The sequence below is a fragment of the Crocodylus porosus genome, unplaced genomic scaffold, assembly GCF_001723895.1.
Source record: "Crocodylus porosus isolate Cpor-Errol unplaced genomic scaffold, CroPor_comp1, whole genome shotgun sequence".
NCBI classification, from domain to species: domain Eukaryota; kingdom Metazoa; phylum Chordata; order Crocodylia; family Crocodylidae; genus Crocodylus; species Crocodylus porosus.
Window position 1 is genome coordinate 59,973,741 of NW_017728949.1, and position 16,924 is coordinate 59,990,664.

At 45.8% G+C, this 16,924-nt stretch overlaps 1 protein-coding gene across 2 annotated transcripts in view; it reads right to left on the reverse strand.

Moving 5' to 3' along the window:
* Window positions 1-16,924, reverse strand: part of ADCY5 (adenylate cyclase 5) — a 319,280-nt gene that overhangs the window by 12,215 nt on the left and 290,141 nt on the right. For both annotated transcript variants that reach the window (XM_019553709.1, XM_019553710.1), the window contains exons 12-15: window positions 13,461-13,548; window positions 5,294-5,410; window positions 3,603-3,764; window positions 1,909-2,084 (exon numbers count right to left, since the gene is read on the reverse strand). In XM_019553709.1, the coding sequence (XP_019409254.1) occupies window positions 1,909-2,084; window positions 3,603-3,764; window positions 5,294-5,410; window positions 13,461-13,548 (543 nt within the window). The remainder of the gene's footprint in view (window positions 1-1,908; window positions 2,085-3,602; window positions 3,765-5,293; window positions 5,411-13,460; window positions 13,549-16,924) is intronic.

The following is a 16,924-nucleotide window of genomic DNA, read 5'->3' on the forward strand; positions in this document are numbered from 1 at the left end:
CCATGTTTTGGGCGTTAGCTGTGTCCTGAGCTTTTAGTGCAACTAAAAATCATTTAATGAGAGCATACAGCAGCACAGAAAGGACTTTCTAGGAAAACCTGCTGATTTCCATCACCTCATTACTGACTCGGAGTAGCAAGGTAAATTATACTTGTAAGAGCTGCAATCTGTCTTAGTGCTAGATTTACAGGAACAGGACGAGGCTTGGGGTAGAAGGCTTTTCTTATAATTACGTTTTGTATTTTTTCTTCCAACAGCTGAAGCTATTTAGCACTTTTTTTCCCCTTAAAAGAGGGGAAAAGACAATGACTTTCAGTAAAAGTACTAAAAATGCACATGGGTCAGAAACAATACAAGTTCCATTTGGCTCCCAAAACAGCTCCCTTTGCTTGTGCTAGCAAAATAATTGAAGGTATTCCACTGGAAATGTAAGGAGAACCCATAAACCACGAAATCGTGGGGCTGCTAATTAAAGGGATTTGGAACTTTCCGAAAACTGGGCATGTGCAACTCGCAGCAATCAACGGGCATCAAGAAAGGCTTGAAACTGCGTGGGCTACTTACCTCCTACATGAAAATAATTAAGACAGACCCTAATGAAAGAAGGGAATCTGTCATGTAACCCTGTAGAGAGTGTGTGGGGGGGGCTGTTCCTCTATTGTGAGCCTCTGATTTCCTTAAGTGAGTTACAGGAGAAATGAAAGGAGGGGAGAGGTCAACTGCATTACTGCAAGCCCTACGCTGCAAATCAGTGACCGAGCCACTTCCCTGGGGAGAGAGATGGCTGGACAGTCCCATTCAGTCTTGGCTGAAGTTGCTAATGCCACTGCGGTGCTGATTTCGGAGTTGTGGCTGCCTGTCCAGCAGTGACCGGATGATCAATAAACAGATGTCAGACAACAGTAACTCTTTTAAATTAACGCCAACCAAAGTTGGATTTAAAACAACATTTTAGAGGTGAAACTCAGCCCCCACCTTTTTCTTTACCAACGATTCTTAAGTATTTACATGTTCCAAGGTGGGCACAAGTGTGTTAATAGAGGGGCCAGACCCTATGCCACACGTTAGTCATCCAAATGGCACTTAGGCATCCTAGTGCAATCCTATTCCACCCTAATCGAATCCCTGTCGCATGCCTTCATGTTGTGACTAAGTCGCAAAAATCTGCACAGAAGAGGAGGATCCACTCTTGCTTTTGCATTCATGGTTTTTCAGGTATTCAACCAGGGTGAAACAGGACCATACTTCGATGCCTGTGCATTATATAGGTGCCTAACAGAAAAAGGATCTGGTCTGCTGTATACTGAAAACCAAATACATCCTGCAATCAGAATGACTAACAGCAGCTCTCATGCCAAGAAAAAAACTACACGTTTTGATCCTTCACCCAGGAGCCAAATTTCATCTCCAGGAGAACTGCCATTTCCAAGTATTAGATGTCCATCAGGTGAAGACTAGCAACACTGATGGAGATCGCAAGTAGTGCCATACTGGGTCAGACAACTGGTCCATATCTAGCCCTGTATCCTGTCTCTGTCAGTGACAGGAGTGGATGCTTTAGAGGGAAAGCATTGAACCAGGTATATCTAGAGTATTTGTTCCCATACATCTACCAGCATTGGTATCGAGATGCCAGAGAAAGCATTTCCATCGGTTTTGTTTAATAGCCATGAATAGATCTAGTCCCCTTTTGAACCTGGCTGTACTATGTGCCCGTACAACCTTTCTGTAAGTTAATTACGCCCTAATTTATGAGAACTCATGTTGCCTGCACAGGTTCTCTGTCTCCAATACTGTGGTCCCTGAATACAAATCTTCCTCACAACACAGTGACGTCACATCATTTAAACCACAGGGAAGCAGGGGAGTGGGAGGGGAGTTAATCTAGTAAAAGGAAAGCACACTTACTGGGCATTCGCAGTGACCAGAAGATCAGCATTGTCAAAGAGGTTCACCCCGGGAACCTCCACAATGAGAACGTAGATAAATTCGATGATTAGCATGAGGATCAGTTTCCCGATGCAGCTGATCTGAAGGAACACAGAGCAGGCCAGGAGACTCAGTAAGACACTGTAGGTAAAATACTGCAGAAAGACAAAAAAGGGGGGGAAAAAACACAAGAGAAAAATAAGTCTTGGGACTGGTAACCAGGTACCTGAGCTAAACGAATTTGTAGGCTGGGGGCCGAGATATTTGGTCACCCAGGATACCGTCACTAAATCCCATTAATAATTAAGTCTAGTAAGTCATGGCCAAACTGCCCCCTGTTAAACTTGCACAACATCAGGGGTCTGCGTGAGGCTATGGGTGCAGACACCCTGGTCAGACGGGCCCCTGGAGTCTCAGGTAAGGAGCCAACGTCAGCAGCCAGTTTTGGAAACGTCCCCTCTGTGGATGACGGCTGCCATGACCGACGGGCCCCGTCAGCGGGATCAGGGCTTGGCGTTCCTGCTGACAAAACACCAAGACCCAGGAGGAGTTGAGGTCTCAAGGCTGCAGCTTGGTGGGAAAAACCTGGAGAGCATTTCTAGTTTCTGAACACAGAAGTGAAGAGGGAACACGGCCCTTGGTAATTTCAATTTCTACAGACAGACATTGGCAAAAGTCACGTGGACTTGCAAGGGAACAGCAAACGGCTCCCACTGGGTGGTGAGAGTGCCTCAATAGCCCCTTGAAATAACTGGACTCGAAGCTATCGGAGACATGAATCATTCCAGGAAATCCAAGACGTTGATACAGAGGCTGCCAGCACCACAGACTTTTCTCTCCCCCACACCTGGTAGAAAATATTATGGCTGTGACCTAAAAAAAATCACAGAAGTGTCTTGATCAGCTGCCCTAAAGGCAGAGATTTCAGGCACAGAACTGTTTGGCTGCATGAAAAATACTCATTGCACGATGTGAGTAACAAGAAAAATAGCTCTAAAGAGACAGGATTTGCATTTCTGAATCAGACAACTCAGTCCCTCTCAAGCTGGCTATGTTGTTTCCAGCCATGGCTCATACCTGGTGACCCAAAGAAAGTCAGAATTCAAGCAAGCCGAAGCTTTCAAACTGGCTCCCTACAATTAGGCTCTTAAAACCTCACCTATGTACATAAATGAATCGACTTCAAAAGGTGCTGACTGCCCTCATCTTCTGAAATCCCTGGTATCATGCACGCTGCTTTTTGGCACTTTGACAAATCAGGTCATAACAGCATGGCTCTAAGTGGCTGGATCCAGCAATTATAAAAGTGTATCACTTACTCAAGCGTCAAGGAATTTTCTGGGTTGATGTGCATGCCTAACAGCTGTGGCTTGATACACAGAGCATCGCCGCATCCCACTGACTTCAATCAGAGCTGCAAGTGCCATCAAAAAATCAGTCCACTTATTTAGCTGCCTTGCTATGGATTTATGCACATAACTTGACACACTGAGTCTATGAATATTGACCCCTCGTCGATTCTGCACCGCTCAATATGAAATGCGTGTGACAGCTCCTGTAGCAATTGCTTTCCTCCTGCTTCACTGAGATTTATATTAGCATGTGGAACTAAGCACAGATCACAGCAAGGTCTAAAACCTCTGTAGCCTGCAAATACTTCTTTCAAGCAATACCTCAGGGAAGTTGCAGTTGGGCAGGGAGCCATCACAAAATCCCTGCAAGGTGCCCAGGCTGAAGTTGAAAGATGAGTTGCTGATGAGGCAGATCACATGGTCTGGTGTGACATTGTACTCGGTGGCCACACAGCTGACGAGATCCACGGTGTTGCACATGAACTAGGAAAACAGATAACAGTTGCACGTATGTGTGTGGTGGGGGAGACAAAGGCACAGGTACAGAAAAAAAAGCAAGCCGCAAAAATCAAAAAGCCCCTTGAAGGATAGTGCGGAGGGTCATACAATGTGCAACACAAAAATTACCGGGATATATCCCATGCCCCAGTTTTCATAATAAAGCTGCTTATCCGTGCAGTTACTGTTGTATTTACACTTGGTAGCAATTACTGCTTTGAAAAAAAGGGATGCGCTGATGGTCTCTCCTTGCTAATAACCTCACAAAGGCTATTGCAGAAGCCTCTTTCATGGGAAAGGCTTTTACACAAAGGCTCAAAGGCCCTAGCTGCTGACTTGCCACAAAGCAAGAAACCAGCAGATTTCCACCCAGCCTTCTCTGTGACTGGCCTGATTAAGATTTGAGTTTATACCAGTCCGTGCTAATTCATTGTTAGAACAGCTAGCAATGGCAAAAGGGCCAGGCACTCCAGGTGGTGATGCACAATGCCTGGGACTAAGGGTCTAAATCCCACGCAAGTTCATCGTTACGGTACTGGCACCTAACCCCACACCCATAGCTCAGCCTCTTGCAAAACCAGGCCGCCAAACTAACCATAACAGTGCCCTTCTCCAGCACCTCCCACCCAAAGTGACCATGTTTATCTCCTCTTCCAGATGGGGAAACAGAGCCACGGCGATATGCGCAGGCACATTTCTCAGAAGTGCGGAGGACTCAGCATTTTCACTGAGCTTGGGGAGAGCAGGTGTGACTTGGCACCTTTTTAACAGCACACCAAGGCTGTGGGGGGCCGCGCGAGTGCGAACACCACAACTTAAATCCAGCTCCCAGCCCAGAGCTTCAAAGCAGAACCAGCGTTTCTCTCCAAAACCCCTGAGATGGGTGCAGAATATTGAGTTACGCTTTAAAAACAAATGCAGTCAGCAAACTAAAAAACGTAAGTAATAGACTATTAAGAACATTCGCTTCGTTCTTTGACACTGAAATTAGCACAATTCTGTATTCCTGGGATGCAAAAAAGCCCAAATGTGTCACTTAAAGTAAAATCTTTCCAATCTCTTTTAAGTCATTATTACACTCAGCATGAAGCTCAACGCAGTGCAGAAGGCCAGCGTAAAGCCTACCCAACACTTCAGCCTCACTCAAAATAGGGATGTAGTGGGAGTGAAAGTGATGCATAAGCCTTGTGCTAGCCCTTTGTGCTGGGGTAGATGTCACTCGCAGGGGAACAGGCCGGTAGCACAGGCACACGAAGACCCCGACCAGGAAGGCAAGTGAACATGCACAGAAGCAAAACCAGAGCTGGCCCGGCAGGACGCCAGGGAGGTGTCTGGATAGCTCCAGTCTCGCTATGATCATGGACCGGCAGGAAGTGTCGTCTTCCCGCTGTCACATGGGATGCTGGCATACGTGACCGCAAGGTTAATTGTTTGGTCATGGATGCAGCACGCCAGCCGGGCAGGCAACATGGGGGAAAAGAGTAAAGAGGTGAGGGAAACAAAAATCCACGTACCATGTTGACGAACGCTGACAGAAATACCAGAATAATGGCACAGACCCCGACTAAGGTGCTGTTGGTCCTGGACTGAACAATCTTCTTTGAGAGGGTCTGGAGTGGAGCTGGGAACAGCTGGGTGTGAGATAAAGAGTATGTCAGGTCACAACGAAACCTTATGTCCCCCTGTCGAAGGGGCAGCACTGGCTCAGGACCTGTCTTTTACCCTGTGTTTTTTGGAAGAAGGAAGTATTCATTAACATGACTGCACTGTGGCAGCCTGGCCTGCGGACTTGTCAGATCTAGCTGAAGACAAGTTTGTCCAAGCCAGAAAAACATGGATATCCTGTCTGGGTAGATGAGGAGTTAACCGAGAGCTAACACAGACAGCTCACAGCTTCTAGCTCCTGGTTATGGACCAAAAAGAAAAAAAAAGGCTGGGGGTGCAAAGTCCCCGGTATCCCAGGACAGGGTGCAGACCCCACAGACACTTTGGAAAGGTAAACCGTGCCTTCTAAAGAGCGTGCTTCAGATCACAGGACCTTCTCTCTCCTCACTGACAGGCACTTGCTTTCCAGCTCTCTTCTCACAATTAAGCTACTGGATCGTCTTCTTTATACAATTAACCACTTGGCTACTACCAGGGCACCTTCAGAACGGGTGGCTCCCCAAGTGTTGCTTAGTATTTAGACTGGAAAGATTTACAGTGAATGTCTCCCTTAAGCAGACTTCCCCTGGCCACCCGTCTTCCAGAAAAGCAACATTGCCAGAGGCTTCCCTGCAGCACAAAGCACTGTCTGTGCTGCTAGGCCAGTCCTACAGGGTTAGGATAATGTGCTGTTTATTAAACCATTTGTTTCCCCAGTTGTCTATGCTCATTCCTACCTCCATTTGTTCACTAGCCCATGGCACGAAGCTCACAGCAGCAGAAAAGAGACTCCTCTTGAACTCAGACGTTAGGAGAGGCCTGAGAATTATCCACCTTCCCCATGGACCGAAAAGCACCGTTTCTGCAACGCTCCCGAGCATCATTACTTCAGGGCTAAACAAAAAGGCTGCTGATCTAGCTCCAAACCCTTCTCTGCATCAGCACGCCGCACTACCAGCCAAGCCACTAGAGACGGTAGGAATCCACCAGCACAGCGATCCTGCACTGCAATGCAACTGTGCATGCAGCATCCTTCGCAACTCCTGCTTCTCCCTTTAATCCTTTATCCTTGCATCTTCAGAGGTGCAACGTTTTGTTGGTGACCTGCTTCCCCTTACAGCGGTCCTACCATGTATTTATAAAATCGTTTGAATGGTGGGAACATGGATTAGCTGGGGACTTTTATAGAGAGAGGAGAGGGCATCTGCAATGGTGCTGTGCTTTTTGAAAGAGGTTACTCCATCTGCTTCCAGCACACAACTATTTAACCTACCTCCCAGCAGGGAAAGGGGTGCTGCCCATGTATGAAGGGGAGGCGGGTCAGAAGGGCACAGGGTCCTACCAAATTCTCACCGAACAGACGCACGCACTGAATGACCCACCACCTGTGCTACAAGGTCCTACGACATCCACAACTCCAGTGGGTAATTTCATTTCTTTCTTTATTTACAAGATTGCTTTGCAGAAATGACACGGCCCTGTTACTACAGCAGTTCTTGGCTCTGAATTGTCTGCAGTGCCTAGGTCCCAAGTTCAAGCTGGTAGAGACTCGTGTTCAACTCTAGAGCAACACAGTTTAGTCTGTGGTTTGCTGGCCAAGATAGTGCTTATCACATCTTTTTTTTTTTTCTGATTTGGTATTGCACATTCATATCCCACAACTCAACTCCTCAGCTTTTGAACCAGATGGAAACTCCATCAGTTTGCAAATTTCTAACTAATCTGCAACGGAAGCTGCCCAAGCCTGTAGCTAGAAAGATTTGCTATGGCAGAACCTATGATATCTGAACTGAAACGTCAGGCCCTGCGACCTCAGTTTGGTCCAAGATTGGAGAGATGGGCTGAAGAGCTGAATTCATTTTCAACCCACATGTTCAGAGCTTGTACCAGTCACCCCCTCTTACATGGCACCAGGCAGGGTATGCCCAGGTACTTTTGGAAGCAGGGTCTCAGGAAGATGACGACAATGGGGCACGAAAAATCCCTCCACTCGGATCCATGTGGTTCCTGGACTTGTGGATACAGCGTGCATCAACATCACTGGGAATTGGGCACGTGGAGCAATACAGCCTTTAAACTCTAGTGGCTAAAAGAACACCAAAAACTCCTACACTGAATTAAGATTTATGGCATCACTGTAAGCTCTACGCCCTGCTGAATGTCCATGGGCCTTAGGGTGGCTACTCCTAATTTATACTTAAGTAGGATAAGAAAAGAACCAGAAACCAAGACTTTTGCTCTAGCATCTAGAAGTCTAATGAGGGTGTTTTTTTTTTTTAATGAAACGGTGTTTCAATATTCAGCCCGAATCTTCAGTGGAGTTTTTAAGAAGCTAAACTGGAAAGAAGCAGCCGTATTTGCAAAATGCATTTCTCTGGGGGGAAAAAAGAAGGAAAAAATCTCAGAGGAGGGAACAGGGGAATTAGCAGAGGATTTCCAATTACCATTACTGAAGGAGCTGTAGCAATTCTTTATTTAACAAGTACAGCTTAAGAAGAAGAAGCACTAAGGGCTTGGCTTCACTCTTCCAAGGGCTGGACATGCACTAAATTAACTCCCATAGCAGTTCTCTAAAGTGATCAAGATGAGAACTGTTCTCATTTGACAAACAGAGAAACTGAGATAATGGCCAGGAGTTTCCCCACGGTTCAGCAGGATGTGTAGAGACAAAGCGCTTACCCAAATCTATTCGGGACACAGTGGCACAACGTGGATCAGAACTGGTCGCTTCTCCCTAACTCCCAGTCTCATGCTTCGGCTACAAGAGTATGATGCCTGCAGCCCTTCCTACATGAGATCAACTTCAGACCAACCCTGGGACCCTGAACAAAACACTTAGATGAAGAAACTCGAGCTAGAAACTCTAGTAACAAACATGCTTTCTTTGCACACATCTTGGCTATGTGCAGATGCAACTTTTAACCACTCTGAAAGAGGAAAGGAGCTGTCACTCAAGAGCACGCCTCGGCTGTGCCAACATAATAGTTATGTTTGCTGGCTCCTATAACAATGCACATGAGTTTAGTTAGCTGTAACTTCAGCCCTGCAGGAAACAGGGTTCAGGTTACAACAGTTTGGTTACAACTACAAAGCAGGAAGATGTAACAGGTAGGATGCAAAGGATGATATCAAGACCTTTTGATGCCAATACAGTTGTTACGTTTGTCTAGTCCCCTTCTCAGTTCTCTGCAAAATGAGGAACAGCTGACGTCAAATAAAATACATTGTGGAAAAAATGGAGAATAAAAAATAATGACTTTCTAACCGCAGCAAATTAGAGTTATAATGGGCGTGGTAAGCATTACCACCTCTATTTTACATGCAATGAAACGGAGGCCGAGACACTACGACGGGCCAGAGACCTACAACAGACAGAACTGGTCCATTAATCCAAATGCGACATTCAAGCCTGTGCTCTAACCACTGAACAAGGCTTCCTTTACAAACCTGACTGTACAGTAACAGCCACTTATGTTGTAACAAAAGCAGCAAAAAAAGGAAGAGTGAAAATCCAGTTGAACCTCTTGCTATTTCAGCACTTCGGTCCCTGCTATTAAATACAATTTGTTTTCTGTTTCAGCCTGGGTCTAAATGGAGAAGCGATGGTGAGGGTTTAATGCAATGGCATGGCATACACCCAGTGAAGCCTCCCTTACATGTCCTGTCGGGAAGGGTTTGGTTCAGCTCCCAAATCCACATGCCATGAAGGCTGCCGTGAGGGAGGAAAGCAGGATGGATTTTCTGAGAATTGAATTCATTCTCATTTAAACTCAGCCTGCACCGGTGCATGGGACTGTTCCTCCTAAGTGCAGGACTTTGCACTTGTCCTTGTTGAGCCTCATGAGATTTCTTTTGGCCCAATACTCTGACATGTCTAGGTCACTCATATGCAGGCAAAAGCTTTATTCTACCTGATCAGAGACAGTTAGCTATACTTACACATACCATCTTTTTTAACATACTTTGTGGACGTGAAAAGTTGGCAATGAGGGTGCAATTTCTGATCTATGTTACAAAATGAATAAAAACCAACCACTCTAAATTCTAATTTTCAATCTGCAATACAATACTTTCAGTCATTCTGACACAAATTACAAGGCCTGGCGTCGAAGTCAATATCCAGAGGCAATTGAGAGCTGCGAGTCCATTTCTTTGGCTTATTATTGGGTGTTTTATTATTCCATAAAAACAAAGTGCAGTTTACAATTCACTGTGTGGATTTTATTTTTCTCCCTTGGCAAGGAAAGATCCACAAAGTGAAAATTTACTTCAGGACCCAAGTTTGGGAGGAAGAAGGCGTGGAATGGGTCTGTCAAAGTTATTTATACCAGCTGCACTATCAAAACTCCAGCTCCAAGGGTACGGTTTGGCCTCTCTCATATGCATGTCCAGCAAACGCCCAAGAAGTTGAATACCACAGTGCAACGCATGCAGAACGAGCAAGAGAGCTTCAGGAGACATGTGACTTATTAAGTTAGTAGCTAAACAGATGCTTGTCAGCAGTGTATTTAAGAGGAGACTCTGGTTCCCATGACCTTACAGAAACTAGGCTTTAATGGGAAGAAACACCATCTTGTGGTGGCCAAATCTTCATGGAACAGCACAGTGAGGAACCAGAAGTCCCTTGTTTATTATATCTGGAGGAACTTGGAAAGCCAAGTTGGCTGGGCCTGTGACTCCAGGATCAGCTTCCAGTCCATGGAGAATTTCATAGTGCAGGATGATAATAATGACAGCAAAAAATAAAACATAATTAAGTTGCTCAGAAAAAGCCTGCTGGCAATTGTCAAAGCCAGAAATGAGGCGGCCAAAAAAAAGGGAACGGCAAAGTTTTTTCAAGTGCAACAGGAGGGAAAAAGGGGGATCGGACCACTTACCATCTAACAGCACAGCAGAGAGACCTAATTAACCTCGTGCTCAATCAGCTACACAGTTGCACCAGGAAAGTTATCGCCTCCCTCACTTCTTGTGTGTGGAATAAATTGCAACTACCTGATGGACTCACGCTGCCATTCTGCGTCCAGGCATCAACTAAAACGAATCCCTCTAGTACCAACAATACCCCCCGCCCAATGCAAAATACAGAGCGCCATACCCAACACAGAAACCCCAAAAAGGTGGAAGTCAGCCTTTCTTTTTAAACCGGGGGTGTCAAACATACTGTCTGCAGGCTGCATCTGGCCCATGGTGCAGCCCGAGGGTCTGCGAGCTGACCCACAGTCAGCCTACAGGGAGCACCAGATGGCCCCGCGCGCTGCATGTGGTGCCTGCTCCAGTTCACATGGGCGCCATGCTGCATCTAGTGGCATGTCCTGGAGCAGCCACCACATGCAGCATGCACTCAGGGGGGAGGGGGGCAGAGCAGGATCATGCTGCACGCAGAGTCCACTCCAGCCCTTCCAGGACCCAGGCTGCATGCAGGGCCAGTCTGTAGGTCTGATCCTACCCAAGTTTAATACCCCTGTCTTAATCCAAAACCCAGACTCCAGAACTATATCTGCCTATTCAGCCCCATACAGATGTGTTCCAAGGGGTGTAGCATCCCAGATTTGTTCGCCTGGGCCTCAGCCAACATCATATATGCCATCACCTGTTTACAAGGCCCATCTGCTGCCTACATCAGACAGATCACTACATGCAAGAACGAACAAACGCTGATCTGACATCAGCTGCAGAAAGGCACAGAGCCAGTGTCAGAAAACCTGAGCCTCCCTGAACACTGCCTTGCTGACCTCAGGACTGTTGTTCTCAGGCAGCAAAATTGAATGGGAAATTGCCAAAGAAGAAATAATCTGCAGGCTGGATTATATTAAGTGTGATTTCAACAGGGACCACAGATTCTTATCCTAGTACCTGGATGAGGCTCTGTGACCCCGCTGTCCCTATGGACAGTTTCCTTGCCTGCTTGTCTCCCCACTTCTCCTCCCCCATCTCCCTCCCCATCTTCTGTATTCAAAATCACCCCCTCCACTTTATGCGCTGCTCTATGCTGTCCTTTCACAACATCTGACAAAGCAAACTCAAGCTCACGTGACCCTGTGCTCTATATGTTTCTTATTTAGTTAGTCTATAAGGTACATTTCTATTCCGCCTTCCACTGTTGCAAGCCAAGCAGATAATTTGGTCAGGGAAGGAGGTCTCAACTAAAACCAGCAGTGGCAGCCACTTTTAGAAAGAGCTCCTCTTACGAGACCTTGGGAAGTCAAGGCAAAAAGCAGCAAACAAAGCAGACTTCCCAGGGTCACGGAGACACAGAAGAATCCCACGTGCATTACAAACACATCATTAATTCAGGACAGTACCATACAACAAAAATAGGAAGAGCCTTTGAATGAAACCAGAGAAGCTAGTACTGCTGTCAGCCTGGGCAAACATCAGCCCATCCAAGCCAACGCATGGGAAATCTCTCTGCCGGTTCGAATCAAATCAAGAACGAGCCAGACCCAAAGGCCACAAACCAGGTTTGCTTGAGCTGGCGCTGCAGTGCTGCAAAGGCTGCTGGTCTGGAGGGAGCCCGGTGCTGCGGCAGCTCTGGCTCTCACTGGCTGGTGTTGTGATGGAGCACGGCTGCTCCCTGCCACCGCCGTATAAATGTCACAGTGCTGCGCTGCGTTCCCAGCGCTTTGTCGCCGCGGCCAGCAGCCCTTGCTAGGCTGGCTCGCACTGGAGCGTTCCTCGCAGAGCGCTGCACACAGTCGTGGCATCCAGAGATGTGCCAAACCTTAGTTTAAAATGGATACACATAAAAGTTTAATACACCTCTTTGGGCACCATATCCTGGTTCAGAGGGACCCGCCTGCCCATTCAGACTCTCTTCTGTAGCTTGCAAACTTCAACATCAACTAACAAAAGGATGATTGGCCTCTAAATAGTCCCAACAAGTGCAGTCAAAGAGAACAGATCGGTTTTGACTGAGGTTCCCTCAACGTGGTCGCAAACCTTAGGGAAAGTTTCAACCAGCTAGCTTGAGCTTTGAGTATTAACATAGTCTGAGCCTTTTGGGGCTCACTGGGAACAGTCTATTTTAAATGAAACCCCAAATCTAATTTATATATATATATAGCAAGGTGAAAGTATCATTCTGCTGAGTCTTTTAGACTGCTGCTGCCTGAACTGATATAGTAGAAAGGGATGAAAAAGCAGCAGATAATCTGCCTGACCTTCCAGCACCTGATTATCTCTTCTCTAGGAAAACAAGGCCGAAGTACTACTTCATTCTAGCTTGTCAGGAGCAGAGTTGGACCCGAGCCACGGAGACTGGATCTGAACGGCGATAATGTTCCCGAGTTTCCAAAAGGGAGAATCCGCGGAACATCAAACACAACTGACTGATCATAACAGCAGAATTCAAGGCCCAAATATATTAAGACAAAACCATGAATACACAAACAATGCCTTCTCAACAGAGATGACAGTTTTAGCAGGCAAGGCCAAGAACAATTAAGATTTTTTTTTTTTTTACAATCATTATTCTTTCCTTACCAAGCATCAAAGAAAAGATTGCTGAATGCTGAAAGCTTCATGTGCTCATCTGAGCAAGGCTGATAAAGCCATATATGTTTATGCTTTTATTTCCCTTCAAGGCATATTTCCTTGATGATACTCTGCGTCTGATTATCTGCCTATGAAAACATGCACATGCAGCAGGGGACAGTACATGGCCAGCTCTGCAGGAAGTCTGGGGGGAGGCATCTTGGGGTCAGTGTTTGGGGAAATTCATCCTTTTAATGCCAAAAGATGGGCCTGTAAGGGATATAATGGACGTGTTGATCTACAGGAGGAGTGGGTGATTACGTCTAACTATGCTAACGGGATGCCAGCCTTAGCACATGTTTGCAGTTCACTCTGTCCTATCAAAGAAGAGGGGTTTCTTTACATATCCCTTAGCAGTGCAGTACATAAATGCACCTGCCTATCCAAAATGAGGTGGAAAGCGTGGCTAACAAAATACAAGGACGTTCTACGTTAACTTAAGAAACAGGCTGGCTAAGCTCACTGGATGAACAAAGTGTTATGCAGACAAATCTTATTACTCACCTTTACGCAGGAATAAATGACCGAAACAAACACCGCTGTGGTCAGGATCAAAAAACAGGTCAGGTAAAAACCCAGCATAAATGCAGAGCTGAAACCAGAAAAGGAGATTTAAACAAACAAAAAAATGACACCAAATCGAACAGTTACAGCTTTGTACTGGGCTCCGTGATGCTTGCGCAAAGTATGACACATCAAGGAGCTTTCTGCTTGGGATGGCGGGAGGGGGTAGGAGATGCCTCAAATACTGACAGACATCCTGTTCCCTTCTAAATTACGCATGCCGGCTGCCGACCAGAGAACGCTGCATGTCTCACAGGCACTGCCATCCTGCTGGGGTGACAGCAGAGAGACTGAGAAATACTTTATGTGCTAGAAGAGATGATGGAATAATTTGTTATAGTGGGCCAGTCCCCAAGCTGGCAGCGGATAAGAGGCTCGAGGAAGGAAAGCTTGCTGGGCTTGAGAATTTAGCCATCTGCAGCCAAGCACATAAGAAATCTGCAGGGGAGACGACATCATGCAGGTCACATTCGTGGGCCCCACCCCAGCCCCGCATTCGCCTTGTTCATGAAGGGCTCAAAACTGGTGCCTGACTAGAGGGAAAATGCAGAGAAAGCGCCCGCTTCCAACAAGGTTACTGAGATGTTCAGACCTTGTTTGATTCACATGTAGAGCATCTGCTCTGCATTTCTTGTTGTGTCCTGCTAGCTCAGCCGAGGAATAGGACAGCGGCTACCATGCCACAAGGATAATTCCTCAAAAAAGGAGCCTCAGCGATATGCAGCACTTCCCCTCTTCATTTTGCTACCCCATTCCACATAAACCTATTCCCACACAATTTTGTTGCCCTGATTGGTGATCTGTTTTGATCACGCGATTATCCGATAACGTGTTCATGGTTACTAGACTCGGCATGAAAGGACAGACCCCCTCTGGAACCTCTGCCTTGTTCCTAAGTCAGAGGAGGTAATCTTACACGGTGACATTAAGGCTAGCTGAGCTGGATCCAGCTGGTGTCCATGTTCTCTCATGACTACAGAGCTAATTGTACTTGCTAATTTGCTGTTTGAGCTGCCAGAGCATTCATTAAGGCTATTCCTCTTTATTATCACAAGTTATCACTGCCATTTTGTCTCCAGTTGCAAATACAAATTCCACATTGCGTCACTGGTGAATGCGTTTGTTGGTGACACCCAGGTGCACATGGCAACAGCTGCTCGTTAAGTGCTGTCTTCAGTAAAGACAACTATTATGCAATTAAAATATTAAGGCAAAAAGAATTAAAGTGCTTGTGCTTTGGGTTCTAATTTTGGGATGAATTTGATAGTTAGCTGACTAAAGCTAACCTTCTCTACAAAGCTTGGCCAGTGGATTTCAATACTGACCTTCAGCGTCTCTGTGATGCTTCTCATCCTTAGATGACACAGTCCACATTTTTACTATGTGGACAAATGACCCCTACAAACTCGATTCTAGGAGGGCAGACAAGTTCAGTAATGCCTGTGACCCAATTTACATATGAGCTTGAGTCTCCAGAGGCAGAAAGCTGTTGTACTAATCCAACACAACCTCCACTTTATAAGTCAGCTAGTATTCATGCACAGAGAATGATATTGCTCATTTATTGATCTAGGGAAGTGACGTCCTCGTAAGGGTACCAGCAACTGGCACGCTATATTTTTTCCTGACACCCTTAGGATACCCCTCCTTTATATTGGAGATATGGAGAGAAAGCACAGAGTGGAAATGCCTCAAAAGCACCTGCCTCCTAAGAGACTTGGGCACTTTAAAGCCTAAAATCACATGGATGTTATCATACACACAGGCTTTGGCACTCAAGAAGGGCACACAGGGTTGTGTGTGCACAAATCTACAGCCCAGAGTTTGAAGGGGAAAAAAAAAAAAATCATGCCAGTAGGATGTGTCACACCAAGATACACTAATTGCTTATGAAATCCAATTTCCTGACTCTAGCTATTTCTGGGGAAAATAAAGTCCCCAGGATGCCATGTGCTGCTGAGATGTGCAAAAAAACCCAGGAGTTTCCCAAAAAATACAGAAAAACAGTAATAAAATATTTTTGCCTATAATAGAGAAGATCAGCAAATATACACCACTGGCATTAACGTCACCGTGAACCTGCTCCGATTTCCATGCCTACCACAGAAGAAAGGCACTCGGCCATTATAATGGTCAAGGATCTAGAAGTTGTCAGCTTGTTTTATTTAAATGCTTAACTGGCTTTAATTAAATAGCCTGGTGGTTGCTTAGTGTGTCTGATGGGTGACTTGAAGCCTTTTAGAGGACCTCTCTCACAAAGATGCAAACTCAGGGCAGCAATGTCAGGTCAAATGATCTAAAGTCTAAGTGTGTGGAAGGCAAACCTACAGAGAGTTTCAGCAATTGCTAAACAAGTGCTGGGATTGACCTAATTTCAATTTTGAGCTCTGTTGGCTTCTCTTCCGATCGCCCCAAGCGAATCTGTCGTTTCCTAAACTATTTCTGTGGCTGCTGTTTTGCTGAATCTACCATTCCTTGAGCAACGGAAATCATTCTTTCGCCTGGGAGAAAGAATGACCTCAAACATCATATCACATATTGTTTCTGTGTCCTACTGACTATGCAACCTGATGGGCACAACCCACAGCCTCTTTTCTAGGAAGGAGGGTGGTGTGAGCAAAACAGAAAGCAGTCGTGTGGACACACGCTGTTCTTGTGTCTTCCTGAAAGGAGAATTGTTGCCTTCTTAAAATGGATGAAGATAAACTTGGAGCGTTTGTCAAACTTCCATTATAATGTCCTCAAGATTAAAAGTGAGGGGTTCCAAACTTACCTAGGAGCACTGCCTATTTCTGGGTACACAGTTAATATCATTGTTATTGAACCAGATTTTTGGAAAAATACATGTGTACTTTAATTAAAATGAGTGTTTTATAAAGGGTTTTTTTTTTGAACAAGCCCCATGGGATAGATGGGGCTTTTACAGGTCTCAGCAAAGGAGAATGAGTAAGCTGCACTGGTCCAGAAGATGCTGTGCCACAGATGACCCTCTTCCAGTTGACTAAAAGAAGGACAGGAGGGGAACTGTGCTTTCCAGTGGTACTAAATTACCACAGCCCTTAAAAATACAGAGGGTAATTACCTCTTGGGGCCCACACAATGTTACCTTCTGCCTTTCCCGTCTCATAGCTTGCCAGTACCCAGAGACTCAGGGTAGAAATAGGTATTGTCTTTTACCACCTTTGCATTGCCATCACATTTTTTATGGCAGTACAAAGTGAAAGCAAATAGATGTCCATGCCCTTTGTCGTGCCACAATGTGGTTGCAGCAAAGGTAGTAATTTGTGATGTTTTATTAGAACAAATGTCTGTTTGCTTTACATTGCGAGAGCACATGCAGCCAAGAGCTGCCCTCATTCTCCAAATGCCCCCAGCCGGTGCTCACTAGGCTTGAGGAGCTTAGT